Source organism: Sminthopsis crassicaudata, chromosome 1 (genome assembly GCF_048593235.1).
Source record: "Sminthopsis crassicaudata isolate SCR6 chromosome 1, ASM4859323v1, whole genome shotgun sequence".
Lineage (NCBI taxonomy): Eukaryota > Metazoa > Chordata > Mammalia > Dasyuromorphia > Dasyuridae > Sminthopsis > Sminthopsis crassicaudata.
In genome coordinates, this window is record NC_133617.1 from 397,019,360 (window position 1) to 397,032,463 (window position 13,104).

Sequence of the window (13,104 nt, forward strand, 5' to 3'; positions counted from 1 at the left end):
TTCGTTCTCTCTCTCCCCCCCACCCTTCCTTTCTACTCCTCATCCATTTCTCCCTTCCTTTCTCTTTCCCTCCTTCATCCATTCCTTCTCTTTTCCTTCCTCCCTCAGGCTTTTTAATGGTTGTTTCTTGGAATCCAGGGTCTCCGGCTCTTCTGAAATTAACTTTCCATATCATCTGCTCAGTCCTCAGGTTATGAGGCCATCTTTAGGTGCTGGGGTAGGGCAGAACTGACTAGAGTCCATCCTGACCCAGATCTTGTACTGGTTCTTTTCTCTTTCTTCTTGTACTGGTTCTTTTCTGGAATTACAGATTCCATCCATGGAATCAACAGAGGACAGATCACTTGAATGGTTCATAGTGTCATGTCACTAATTAAAATGTAAATTCCTTAGTAGTCAGGGACTGTTTAATTTTTTTTTTGTTTCTTTTTCTGTCTTCTTATCCCCAGTGCCTGGCACCTATCAGATATATAATAAATGCCTATTTACTGACTGTTGTCCCTAATCACATAATTTGTCCCTCCCTTTCTCCTTAGATCTTTGTTACAACTTCCTTGTGTATCAGCATTTTCCTTCTTTTTCCAAGTCATAGACTTCTGTGGGTATTTCTGAGTACATGTATCTGAACATACATCTATATATCTTCAATGTGTGTGTGTGTCCATATATGTCATGATAAGTTTTCCTTAATTTTGCTGAAATTTTTTTGTTTTTATTTACTAACAAATAGACCAATTGAAGAGCAATATATACAGAAATATGTAAAAATAAACCATTTTTAAAACTTTTTAATAAAATGTCTGTTCTTATACAAATCTGTATGTGTGTATATATATACACACACATACACACACACACACACACACACACACACACACACATACACTTCAACAAGCCATCCCTGTACCAGATACAGACTTAGATCCACCAGAATCTTAGTTCTGAGAAAACAAAAACAAAAATAATAGTCCCTACTGTCGAGGATCTTATTTCTACTGGGGGAAAATAGCATAGACACAGATAGGAGACATACAAAATAGAAGCAAAATAATTTTCTATGAGAGAAGATCTAGTGACCTCAGGGAATAGGAAGAGGTTCTTGTAAGGAGGATGACACTTGGGAGAGCTGGGCATTCTAAAAGACAAAAATGAGAAGGAAGAGTATTCCAGGCATAGTCAATGCAAAGGGAAAGTGACAAGAAATAAAATATCCTAAATGAGGAACAAGAAGCCAGCCAGTTTATATGAAACACAAAGTTCATGAGGGGGAGTAATATGAAATAAGTCCATCTGGAAGATAGGTTGGAGCCAGATTGTGAGGGTCTTTGATTCCCTAACAGAGGAATTTATATTTTATATCTTTAAGTAACAGGGAGCCAATGATGCTTCTTGAACAAGGGAGTAGCATAGTTAGACCTAAGCTTTTGAAACATCGTTTTGGCAGCTGTGCAGCAAATTAATGGAGGAAAGACAGGAAAGACATTGCCTTCAATATAATGAGGTTAAAATAGGAGGTATAGGTTTAAAGGGGAAAATAAGGAGGCTGCAACCCCATATCCCCACCTCAGGACCTAGGATTCTGACTTCCCTACCATATTTTGGATGTACATAGTGAAAATGAATTGAATCCAGAACATCCAGGTGGAGATTCCCAGCAAGCAGTTCGTGACTGAATGCAATGCTCTCTTTGAGGAAAGAGCCTTTTTTTCCCCCTATTTTTATCTTGGTCTCTGGCAGGCACTTGGCACTTAATAAATGCTTGTTAATTAGGGACTGAGATTACAATTTGGGAGAGAGATGAAGGTTGGATTTGGGATTCATTAATAGAACCACAGTTGAAACTATAGGAGCTGATGAGCTCACCAACAGAATACAGCCAAGAAAACAGGGCATGGGACACTCATTACAGGGATCAGGACACAGACACTGACCCCACAAAGGATACTGAGAAGGAGCAGCCAGATAGAGAAGATGAAAAACAATTTCAAAGAAAAAAGTCTGGCAAGAAAGCCTTGTAGAAAGCAGCAATTTCAGTCCATCAATGGAATCAGAAGCCATATTGCAAAGAACTGAAAAGTAAGAGGTGAATAAGCAGTGGCAAGCGATGTGGAAAGCTCATTCTGCTTGGCTGTGAAAGGGAAAAATAAGAATGATCAAATAAAGGAATTTCCTACTCCAATACCCTTGATATATGTTTACATTTGAATATGCTTGTCCCTGTGTCTCCCTGTCCTCAAAATGTGAGTCACAGGTCAAAAGTTCCTAGCATTAGACAATCTATTTCCCTACAGCTATAAACCTCTATCTCTTGAGACTTTAACCCTGGCAATCCGTCTAGATAAAGTCTAAAATGGACTATGGATAGCCATGCCTGGATCAAAATGCGCTGGCTAGGCTGAGTAGCCGGCAAACAGGCTATAAGTGGGTTGGCTGGCGTCTTCCACTTCAGTCCTATCAAAAATTGAAACCACAACTTGTTGACTTGGCTGGTGCTTTACTGGCCTGCAGAGCAGGAAGTTCTTGGTACCCCCTGGGCAAGGAGGGGAACAGGCCATCTGAGGGAAACACGCCCACACACACACAGACACACACACACACCAGATGGGAGTTCAAGGAAGCACCCAGGCTGGGGTGCTACTGCAGGGGAACCCCGAGGAGGTGGAGTCAATAATTCTCAGACCTGCCTATCTCTGCCTTCCCAGGCCCTGAGGACAAAAGGGCAGGAGCTGGGGAACCCTGGCATTCTGCCCATTGCCCAAGGCCCAGTAAGGGAAATGGCACTGGGGACTGCCTGGCTCTTGCAGTTGCTGCTTCTGCTGCCGTCCACGACAAATGGTGAGTCCTTAAAATTTATATCCTGGCCCCAAAGTACCCATGTCCGTGAGACGCAAAACCATTCCTCCCTGTCACTCTTTTCCCTCACTCTTTATTACCCTTTGTTCTAGCCTATCCCAGGGTGCTTCCTATCACCCTGGCCTCACTGCTCCTCCTCCTCTGGTACCTTTTCCCCCCCAGGATTCAATGGTAATAACCCAAGTCTCTGCTCTCACAGGACTTAAGTGTTCCATCCTCTAGTCTTGGTTCTTCCTAAGACACAGATATCTATCCTCAGTACTCATTCGCCGAGGGCTCAGATGTAACGTACCCCAGTCCTAGTTGTCCACAGTACAACCCTAAGATCACTCCAGTATCCAGATGTCCTGCCTCTTTTCCTATATACAGTTTTCGACCCAACCTGCTCCAGAAAATTCCCTTCCGTCCTGGGTCCTGGAGTCCTATATTTCTTTCTATCTGTTCAGAGATCAATTCCCATAGCATAAGGATCTCTGAGAAGTTAGTAACTAAAAATTAAACCTTCTGTGTGACTGAAAAATCAGTCCAAGAAAAAGCATGGGGTAATCTATCAGGCTGAGAAAGAAAGGGAAAAGAAAGAGAAAACTGAGGTCCAGAGAGTAACAAGAGAGGATCTAAAGAGAATCCTGAAGCATCTAAATGGGGGCAGAGGGTAAAGGAATAAAAAGGGAGTAGAAACTGAGGACAAAAAAAAGAACCAGGGTACCAAGGAATAGTTAAAGGAGAAGTCTCCAACAGCCCAGCTAGAGCCCCTAATAGGAAGTCAAGTGAATTAAAAATGACACTAGCTCAAGAGCCTTTTCCATACCACTTGCCATCCTGTCCTTTTCTTTCCCAGGTGAAAAAGATCTTTGGATAAGTTCAGGTAGGTCACTGGAGGGAAGAAGGGAGAACATTAGTTACTGGAGAGGAATTAAGGGGAAGGTGTAGAGGCTGGGGGGGGGGGGTTAGGAATTGGAGGGTACTGCGCAAATTGGGGCAAGGCAGAGCCCCAAGTCCTTAGTCCTAAATATGCCTTCTCTGTTCAGGCTGTGGTCAGCCAATTCTGAAGAATAAGGTGAATGAACGCATCGTTGGAGGCAGAAATGCCCGTGAAGGGGCTTGGCCATGGCAGGCCAGTCTAAGGCATAACAGGGCCCACATCTGCGGAGCCACTCTGATTTCCCATAGCTGGGTTCTGACAGCTGCCCATTGTTTTTCCCCGTGAGTGACCAGGCCCCTTCCCATTCAACCAATCACTTCTTCCCCCATAGGCCTGTAACCCTATCTAAGAGTCAGCTGCACCACCTGCTTGATCTCCCAAAGTCCTGTGATCCAGTCCACAGACACAACAGTGCCCTAAACTGAGGCCCAGGAAGGGTCCTGCTTATAGTCTCAATGGTGATTTCTGAAATAGCTAGAACTAGAACTCAGGTTTCCTGACTTCCAGATCACTGCTTTTTTCACTATCATTCTCCCTCCTCTGAGATGTCTACATCTCCTCAGTAGTAGCTACATAACCAAGTTGGTCAGACCCGGGGCTAGGAGCAAGATCTTAGATTAAATTCTCTGACCTGGTCCCCACTGATTGTGATGGTGAAGAACATTATAACATCTTCAGGCAATCTAGAGAGGATGATCCAAATTGCTTTAAATGTTTCTACAGAAATAGGAAATACTATCTTTATGGCTATTTAGTTATATTTTGGTGAAAATCTGCCATCCTTCCAGTAATTTGGGGATTGGAAGGGAAAGAGAGGCAAAACCAATAATTTTGGCACCTAGGAAAAAACACAAAACTGTTCCCGGAACAAGCAACACTAAATGCACCTTCAAATAAACCACGGGTGTAAATCTGGATGAGGCTGCTGCTGAAAAAGCTACAACCCAGGAAGGATTAGGGTTGGGCTAGAAGGTTAAATCCAATTTAAATTTCTGTTACCTGTAGTCATATTGGCTGGGGCAAAAGCCTGGGCATTCTGCTCCAGTTATGGCTCTGGATACAATAATAGCTAGAACTGTCCAAAATATTAGTCCCCAGTAGCTGGCATAACTTCCTTGTCACCAGGTTGGTCTCAGCAGTAAGTACTCCACCTGCATTTTCAGAGCAGTGAGCTAGTCACCTCATGCTGAAACCTTATTTCATTGTCACCATTTCCTCCTACCAGATCAGGTTATAAAGTCAGTCATCAAGTCCAGCCTGGAAAGACAGTGTGCTCCCTGCCCCTAGGGAGCTCACATACACTTTGGATAACTTTGAGACAATATTAGACAAAAAGATTATGTTATAAGATTTCCTGCAAAGCTTACTCACCATGGTGTGGGGCCTGGGTTCCCCTCCTCCCAATACAGTTCCAGCCCTCTCCCAACAATTTTCCCCCTGCCCCCATCCCCAACCCTTTACAGGCCTTTCAAGGTGTCCCAGTTCCAGGTAGTCCTCGGAGAACTCCAGCTCTTTTCCACCCCAGGCCAGTCCATCTCAAGCCCACTGAGCGAAGTGATCCTGCACCCAGACTACTCGGGGGTAGATGGCTCATTGGGGGATATCGCCCTCTTGAAGCTGGCCCGGCCTCTCTACTTCTCCCCCTGGATTCTGCCCGCCTGTCTTCCTGAGGCGGACAACCCCTTTCACACTAATCTGACCTGCTTTGTGACAGGATGGGGGAACGTGAAGGAGGGAGGTAAGCCTTGGGGAGTGAGGGGGAGAGTGGGAGGTTCTCATGGGGAAAGAGGGAGTTTGATGAAGCTTCTCCCCAGACTAAGGTGAAGTTCTCCACTCCAGCTTCTGCTGGGAAGTACAGGATCGCAGCCAATAGCTCTCTATGGAATACACAGAGGTAGTCTTGGATAATCCCACAAAGAAGGCAATCCCTAAGTGATTTCCCAGCTCTAGACTGTATATAGTTAATAATGTTACTTCAGATATCCAAAATATTTTATGCTTTCTTTTTTAACAACCTTGTTAGTGAAACAATGCAAGTGATATTATTCCAGTTAAAGTGAGGAAACTGAGGCTCAAAGAGGTAAATGACTTGCCCTTATCTACTAAGGTTAGGAGCTGAGATTTGCACTATAGCCACGGTTGATGTCCTCAAACTTAACCAACAGAAAAAAATCCAATCCTCCTGTTTCCCTCTCTTCCTCTCTCCCAGGTGGAGAGCAACTTACAGCATTATCTCTCAGATTGGCACAGAATAGGAAGCTAAGGAAAAACATCACCGCTGTATTCCCTTTTTGTTGAAGCATTATCTTCCCAATAGTTTCCCTTCTGAAAAGAAGATATTTGAATTAATGCTAAAGTGAATGATTCTGAATCTTAAGTACTAGCTATAGATGTTCAAAGAAAATAGAGCTTGCTCTAATGGAAAAACCAGGACTGGAAAGCAAAGTCCTTTTGTCCCCCCCCAAAATGAAAGTCCAAGTTAAAGAATGGAATGGGGAGGGGGAAACCAAGAACATACTCATATAACAGTGGAGTAGTACTGGGAAACAATAACAGCTGGGCAGCTAGATGTCCCAGTGCACAGAGCATTGGCCCTGGAGTCAGGAGGACCAGAGTTCAAATGTGACCTCAGACACTTAACACTTCCTAGTTATGTGACCCTGGGCAAGTCACCAATTGCCTCAGAAAAAAAAAAAAAAAAAAAAAAAAAAAAAAAAAGAAGAAGAAAAAAGAAGAAAGAAGAAAGATGAAAGAAGAAAGAAGGAGGAAGAGGAGGAGGAGGAAGAGGAGGAGGAGGAGAATCTGGAATAACAGTTACACCTAGTATTAGTAACTTCTAATTTATGTTCTAACTTAGAATAGAACTCTAATCACTAGATATGACTGTAAAGATTCCATCCTGTCATTTTGCAAACAGGGCAACTAAAGTTGAAAGAGAGTAACTTGCCCTAAGTTAAAAAAAACAAAAAAAAATGTAAGCAGCAGAACTAGAACTAGAATCCTGCTTCACAGAGACATGCAGTACTATACCCAGTACAGAGAATTTGTAACAAATTCAACTTTGCTTACTCATCCTAGAGCTCACTGAACATCAGAAAAGCAGTTTGCACAGGAATATTTATACCTGTCTTTCCACCTCCTCCTCAGCACTAGTTGAGTTCAGAAACTTCTTCCCACCCTCATAAAGAGAAGGATTAGGGTTCAGCTCTTCCTATGAGTAAATTTCTCTGCTCTCTCTCCCATCCCCCAGTCCAGCTGTCCTCACCATACACTCTGCAGGAAGCAAAGCTGCCACTGATCGATGCCAAGGAGTGCAACAAGATCCTGAATTGGCATGAGGTCACCAATAAAATGATCTGTGCTGGCTACATCAAAGGGGGTGTAGATGCCTGTCAGGTGAGGGCATAGATGACCGCTGAGTTAAATACTTATGGAGTTCTATAACTACTGCCTCATGGGGGAAGAGAAGGACTGAGGAAGAGATCCTGGGAGGAAATAATTTTAAAATCATACTGTGTCAGAGCTGGAAGGGACATTGGAAATCATCTCTAGTGCAGGATCATCAGCCTTTTTTGTGTCATCTATAGTTTCCTTTTTAAATACAAAAACACAAGATTATCCCAAAACCAATCATACTGAACTACTTTAAAGTTTATGGATCCGAGGTTAAAAAGCCCTAATCTAGTCCACCTTCTATGTTTTACAAAGAGAACCTGAGACACAAAATCAGATTTGCCTAATTAAGGTTATAAGTGGGTTACTGGCAAAACCAGACTTAAACAAGGTTTTCAGACTTCAAGTTCACAGCTTCTTCTGCTATGTTGGGCTAAGTCCTATTCATATAATTTTAAATTAGAAAAACCCTGAGTCAGGAAACCAAATGTTGGGCCTGGCTTTTCCAGTTAATATGAGACCTTCAGGAAGTCATTTGAAGTAGAGTTTCATCTTTTCAGGTGAAAGGACTCAGCGGGTTCTAAGGGCTCTTCCAGTTTCTATAATCTCTATTTTGGGTGGGTGGACTGGGGAACTGAGACTTTCTTCATCTGCCATGGATGGGGGAGGGTGTCCTGGAGAAGGTGGGCTTGGAATCCAGGGAGGAAAATAGCTTCTTATTCAAGCCTAAACTAATAAGCCTTTCTTCCTGACCTCAGGGTGATTCTGGGGGTCCCCTGGTATGTCCCTATCTGGGTTCCTGGTTCCTGGTGGGAATTGTAAGCTGGGGCATTGGCTGTGCCCAACCTCAAAAACCAGGCGTCTACACTCTTGTCTCTGCCTATGGGGACTGGATCCAAAGTCACGGATCAGAAGTGCAGCTGGGCTCCTATAACATCACAGTCCTAAGTGCTGCTGACAGACAGACTCGTGGCCCTCATCTCATCAGCCTCCTCCTAGTCCTGTGGAGCCTAGTCAATCACTGCTGAATTCCGTCTCAACAGCAGCGGCGGCGGCTGCTGCATCCCTTCTATTTAAATGTCGGACCTCCACACCATCCCCAACCCCCCCACCCCCTTACATGCAAATCTTTTCCAAACCCATCTCTAATACCTTCCATTTCTAAAGGGCCTTTCCTCTCTCAGCCGGCTGGTGCGCCCAACCCGGGGACAGTGTACTCCCCACCCCTCCCCAGCCTGGGCTGGGATCGAGACGGCACTTCAGTATCTAACTCCTCCATCCCTCTCATAAAGATGCCAGGACAAAGTTTGGCCGTAATCCTCCTGGGCCCCAGCCGGGAACACGTCCCCCCAGTTGCCTCTCCCCAAAAGGGCGCTGCAGAAGAGGAGGGGAGCAGCTGACAAAAGCATGCAAAGCAAGGAGCGGGGGAGCACTGAGTAAGGGAGGAGGCAGGAATGCAGCAACTAGCCCCTGAGCGGCAGCCCCAAAGCCCCGGCGCGCACTCTCCCTTTGCCACGGACTTGATTCCCCTTCCTGGGCTTTATTTTCTCCTCTGTCAAACGGAGACCCGCTAAATTCAAAGGCGCGCCCCAATCCGTTATCTTGAGTCTACAAGGGGTCACGCTAGGGCCTCCTTCGGAAAACTGAGTAAGAGTAAACAGTGAATGCGTCAAGTCTCGGTGTCGGTTTTCATGCGCTACCGCCCGCTTCCTGGCTACATGCGCGGGGCTTCCCGGAATAGGCAGCCTGGGCTGGCTGGGGAGGGGGGCTTAGGAGGAGGAGAAGTTCAGAGAAAGGAGCCGCTGGGAGAATGACCGCCCCAGAACGGACTCGGAAGAAGTGGGTGCCTTATTGAGGGACACTGAGGAAAAGAAGCCCGATCCAACGCCCAAGGCGGGGGGAGGGGCACAGAGACCGGATGGGAACGAGAGACTGAGACAGACCAGAGACAGAAATCGTTGGAAGTGAGAAGAGACACTGAAAGAGAACGGGGGAGGTTACATTCCTAAGTCGTAATTCATTCCCAGTCTCAGATTTCTAGTTATATCATATCCCACTACAAATAGTACTTCTGCCTGACTTCAGTCCCTTCGGGTTAAAATAAATCGTTTCTCTTTCCGTCAAGCAGTACTGGATTTGATGGTTTCTTCCTCCCTCCTCTTCTCTCCCCCACTCTCCCGCCTTCTCTGACTCAGGAAGAGGAGAGTTAACCAAGCGGGACCTAACCCAAGATGGAACCCCGAGAAGGGCCCAGATTGACCTTCCTATCATGGTGGCCGGAAGCACCTTTGACTGTAACCGAGAGTGCAAGTTCCCTCGAATGACAGACCTTCTCAATATGGCCACCTTTGCGAGGCTCCTTTCTGTTCTGTACTGACTGGTGCTCATCAGGGCCTCTGAAGCCATGTAGTTCGAGTCACGCCCCACCGAAAGTATACCTTTCTCTAAAACCAGCTACAACTGTCGGCTGGTCTCAATTCGAATCTCTCTAATAGCCCAGCACTTCAGGTCAGCCCATTCTATTGACTTTTTTTTTTTTTTTAACTCTTTAGGTCAAACCCTACTTTGTCTCTCAAATCTGTCAGCATAAGGAGTCCACATTCCCTCACTCCCATAAAGGCAGTTTCCTTGGAGTATCAACAATGCACCATCATCGGTTTATTTCATCTCACTGGGGTTTTTAACACAGGCCCCGGTATATTTGGGTCACCTCCTCCGCAACCGCTACGACCTCAATATGATGGCGTCGCCGCCGCATTGTTTCCTTCCCTGACCTTACCAAGATGGCGGCCTTGCATCTGCCTCTTTCAAGATGGCACTAGCCTCGTGTTCTCGAAACAATATTCCCTTAGCGATTATCCTCCCGGATTCCTAGTTCTTCAGTAAAATAAACCAATCTACCGATATCGTCATCATGGGCCAACTCAAGACTGCGTTTTACCACACAAACCTTTACTAAGATGGCGGTAGAGACGCACGGAAAAGGGGAGAACGTGCGAGCACGCGCACGTATATTCCCGGCAAGTAATTTCCGCCGAGACGTACTCAAAGCATCCCGGGACTGGGGCGGACTGAGACTGCGCCGGGCAGTTGATTGGGGGGGAGGGAAGCTAGACGCCGAGATGGTAAGTGAGGAGGAAGGGAAGCAAGGGGCGCCCCGAGGGGAGGGGTCGGGCTCGGGCTCGGGGCCGGGGCATGGAGACTAGGGGGCCGGGCTGAGCTGGGGTCGAAGGGGCTGGAGATGAGGCGGGGGCCCGGACCGTGCTCGGGGCATAGGAATAAGGGCCTAGGAATGTATGGAGAAGGCCCGCTCGGACCAGGGCTGGAGGGAGAGGGGCTCCGAGCGTTCGAGGCTAGCCGGGTTGGAGAAGACTCACTCCTGCCCCCGGCCCCCAGGACGTGTTCCTCATGATCCGGCGCCACAAGACAACGATCTTCACAGACGCGAAGGAGTCGAGCACAGTGTTCGAGCTGAAGCGCATTGTGGAAGGTATCCTCAAGAGGCCTCCGGATGAGCAGCGGCTCTATAAGGTTCGTACTGCGTCCCCACCCCCACATCCACTCTTATGCCTGCACTTGTCGCATCATGGTACACTCCGTTTGGAATCGGAGGAACTAGGTTCAGATCGCACCTCTGATAAATATTACTTATGTGACCTTGGACATGTCACTTAACTTCTTGGGGACTCAGTTTCTTCATCTATAAAATGGGTGTGGATTTGACCAAACTCTTTTCTGAATCTGAACTTCCCCTTTGGGGCTGGGCCTTATCGTCATTCCCATTTAGCAAGGGATCCTAGCTCCACACCTTTTCTCTCCAAAGGCAGAAAGATTATTTCAACTTTTTTTTTTTTTTTTTAACATCCCATACCCCTGTCCAAGTCTTGACACTCCTGAAGCAGGTGTAGAGGCTTGATTGCCAAAGGTTCTTCTGAATAAACCTCCAGAGCCAGCTGTCTTAATATAGATTGCCTTCCCTTCTCTGACTATGGAAAAAATGATCTCTGTCCTTCCTCTCCCAACGTAGAGCCAGCTGTGGCTACTTATTGTTTATAGAACTTGCTGGTCCTCTACTCACTGAACATCACTGCTGACTGCCATCACCTGATTAAGAAGCTACATGGCAATTTGGAAAGAGCCTTTAAAATGGGCCTACTTGTAGTACCATTATCTTATGGTATCAAGCAGGTAAAGTGCTTTGCAAATCAGAATGTTCTGTGTCAACCCTACTTCTCTGAGCAGGGAGTTTTTCTGAAAGTCATCCCAGCCTTCTTCCTCCAGGAATGAATGCCATAGAACTACACATATCACTAGGCTAAATGATTTTTGCCAGCAGCTTATCTCTGTCCCTGAACTTTTAAGAGCTTCTCTCCCCAGGATGACCAGCTGCTGGATGACAGCAAGACCCTGGGCGAGTGTGGCTTCACAAGTCAGACAGCCAGGCCTCAAGCACCAGCCACTGTGGGGCTGGCCTTTCGAGCCGGTAAGAGGACTAGGAGAAAAAAAAAATTGGGAGGGTGTGCAAAGTTCTACCTAGAAATTAGGGTGTAAATTGGCATTTTGTAACATTGAGACTATACATCTGTGAAATTTACATGAAACTTAATTCTCATTTATACACTACACTGCCTTAAAGGCTTTTTTCTTGAACCTGTTGATAAAAATTGCATTAAGGGGTCTGAAGATTGCCTCTTCTGTGATTTAACTTCATACTAATTTGTTGTAAGACTGTGCTCATGATCTCCCACCCCCAGAGAGTAATTGTGTAATTCAAGCATCAACTTTTTTCTGGGGATTGCAGAAAAACAAGTTTTAGATCATCTTTCCTGCAGAGAAAAGGCAGTACAGCAACTTTTCCTGGCTTCAAATACAGTGATGTGATTTTGTGAATATAAGATGTAATAGGTATCAGTCCACAAGCACTGAATAAGGGGTGGATATGACAATCTTGGTGAGGCAGATAAAATTTTGCATTTTAAGTAAAATAGTAACTAGTGTTAAGAAAAATTTCTCTACTAAAATCCTGCTGTGATGTCTAATTGTGCTGTGGCGATAACTTTGAATTGCTGTAAACTGTGTCACCAGAGCTCCACCAAGTCAAACTGCAAGGTTTGTGGGCTGGAAAGTATGTGAAGATTATCCTAGCAAATTTAGAGGTCTATCACTAAATTTGACAGTTATGAATTAATTACAGGAAGTATAGAAAGGAATAATCAAGGAAGAGTTAATGGTGACTTATTTAACTGTGGGTGCCTACTGGTTTGACAGAGAACCAAAAGAAAAGCCCTCAAGCTGTGAAAGCCAAGCAAGAGTTAATCCCAAGGCTCTAGAAACCTCAAGGGAGTAAAGTGAAACAGGTTACAATCCTATAACCAAGATGGTTACTAGCTCTAACCACCTCATACCACTGGACCAAAAAAAGGGACACTTGGGCAAAAGAAGGGAGCAGTTGTGATAGTTCTCTCTCCTCCACAGATGATGTATTTGAAACATTGCGCATTGAGTCTTTCTCCAGTCCTCCAGAACTGCCAGATGTCATGAAGCCTCAAGACTCTGGAAGTGGCACCAATGAGCAAGCTGTGCAGTAAGGGCCTGAAGCCCCACCCCCTATAGTGATCTAATACAATAAAAAAATTTCGGTGTCAAGCTGTTGCCTGTCTTCCTGTGGCCTCTATTCTTGAACTCTTTGAACTTTTCTTCCCCAGTATTCCTAGAGCCTTACTCAATACTGAATTCCTTCTCATTCTGTCCCCAAATCATTCTTGTTTTATGTCTCAAGATAAGGTATTTTCTAGATTGTGTATTTGCCAGCACAAGCTTTTTCCCCCTTAAACATACATACTCCTTTCTTCAAGACTTCAAATGTATATAAAATTATGCTCAGTCCTTTAGTCTCTGCTCCCTCATTCATTGGCATTGTGGCATTCTCCAGGCTA

The 13,104-nt window shown here is 45.4% G+C and overlaps 2 protein-coding genes across 2 annotated transcripts; both read left to right on the forward strand.

Moving 5' to 3' along the window:
- Nucleotides 1-2,558: 2,558 nt before the first annotated feature.
- Nucleotides 2,559-8,841, forward strand: LOC141549875 (serine protease 33-like). Its single transcript, XM_074279880.1, has 6 exons — nt 2,559-2,835; nt 3,692-3,718; nt 3,882-4,056; nt 5,239-5,513; nt 7,026-7,171; nt 7,927-8,841. The coding sequence occupies exons 1-6, from the start codon at nt 2,775-2,777 to the stop codon at nt 8,194-8,196; spliced, it is 954 nt and encodes a 317-aa protein (XP_074135981.1). The 5' UTR covers nt 2,559-2,774; the 3' UTR covers nt 8,197-8,841.
- A 1,272-nt stretch (nt 8,842-10,113) lies between these two features.
- Nucleotides 10,114-12,814, forward strand: ELOB (elongin B). The gene is made up of 4 exons (XM_074279881.1): nt 10,114-10,293; nt 10,565-10,699; nt 11,546-11,651; nt 12,644-12,814. The coding sequence occupies exons 1-4, from the start codon at nt 10,129-10,131 to the stop codon at nt 12,754-12,756; spliced, it is 519 nt and encodes a 172-aa protein (XP_074135982.1). The 5' UTR covers nt 10,114-10,128; the 3' UTR covers nt 12,757-12,814.
- The last annotated feature ends 290 nt before the right edge of the window (nt 12,815-13,104 follow it).

Excerpts from the sequence above, each read along its gene's own strand:
- LOC141549875 (XM_074279880.1), top strand. The coding sequence starts at position 2,775 with ATGGCACTGGGGACTGCCTGGCTCTTGCAGTTGCTGCTTCTGCTGCCG. Across the intron at positions 2,836-3,691 it reads GCTGCCGTCCACGACAAATG|GTGAAAAAGATCTTTGGATA; the intron begins GTGAGTCCTTAA and ends TTTCTTTCCCAG. Across the intron at positions 3,719-3,881 it reads AGATCTTTGGATAAGTTCAG|GCTGTGGTCAGCCAATTCTG; the intron begins GTAGGTCACTGG and ends TTCTCTGTTCAG.
- ELOB (XM_074279881.1), top strand. The coding sequence starts at position 10,129 with ATGGCGGTAGAGACGCACGGAAAAGGGGAGAACGTGCGAGCACGCGCA. Across the intron at positions 10,700-11,545 it reads ATGAGCAGCGGCTCTATAAG|GATGACCAGCTGCTGGATGA; the intron begins GTTCGTACTGCG and ends TTCTCTCCCCAG. Across the intron at positions 11,652-12,643 it reads GGGGCTGGCCTTTCGAGCCG|ATGATGTATTTGAAACATTG; the intron begins GTAAGAGGACTA and ends TCTCCTCCACAG.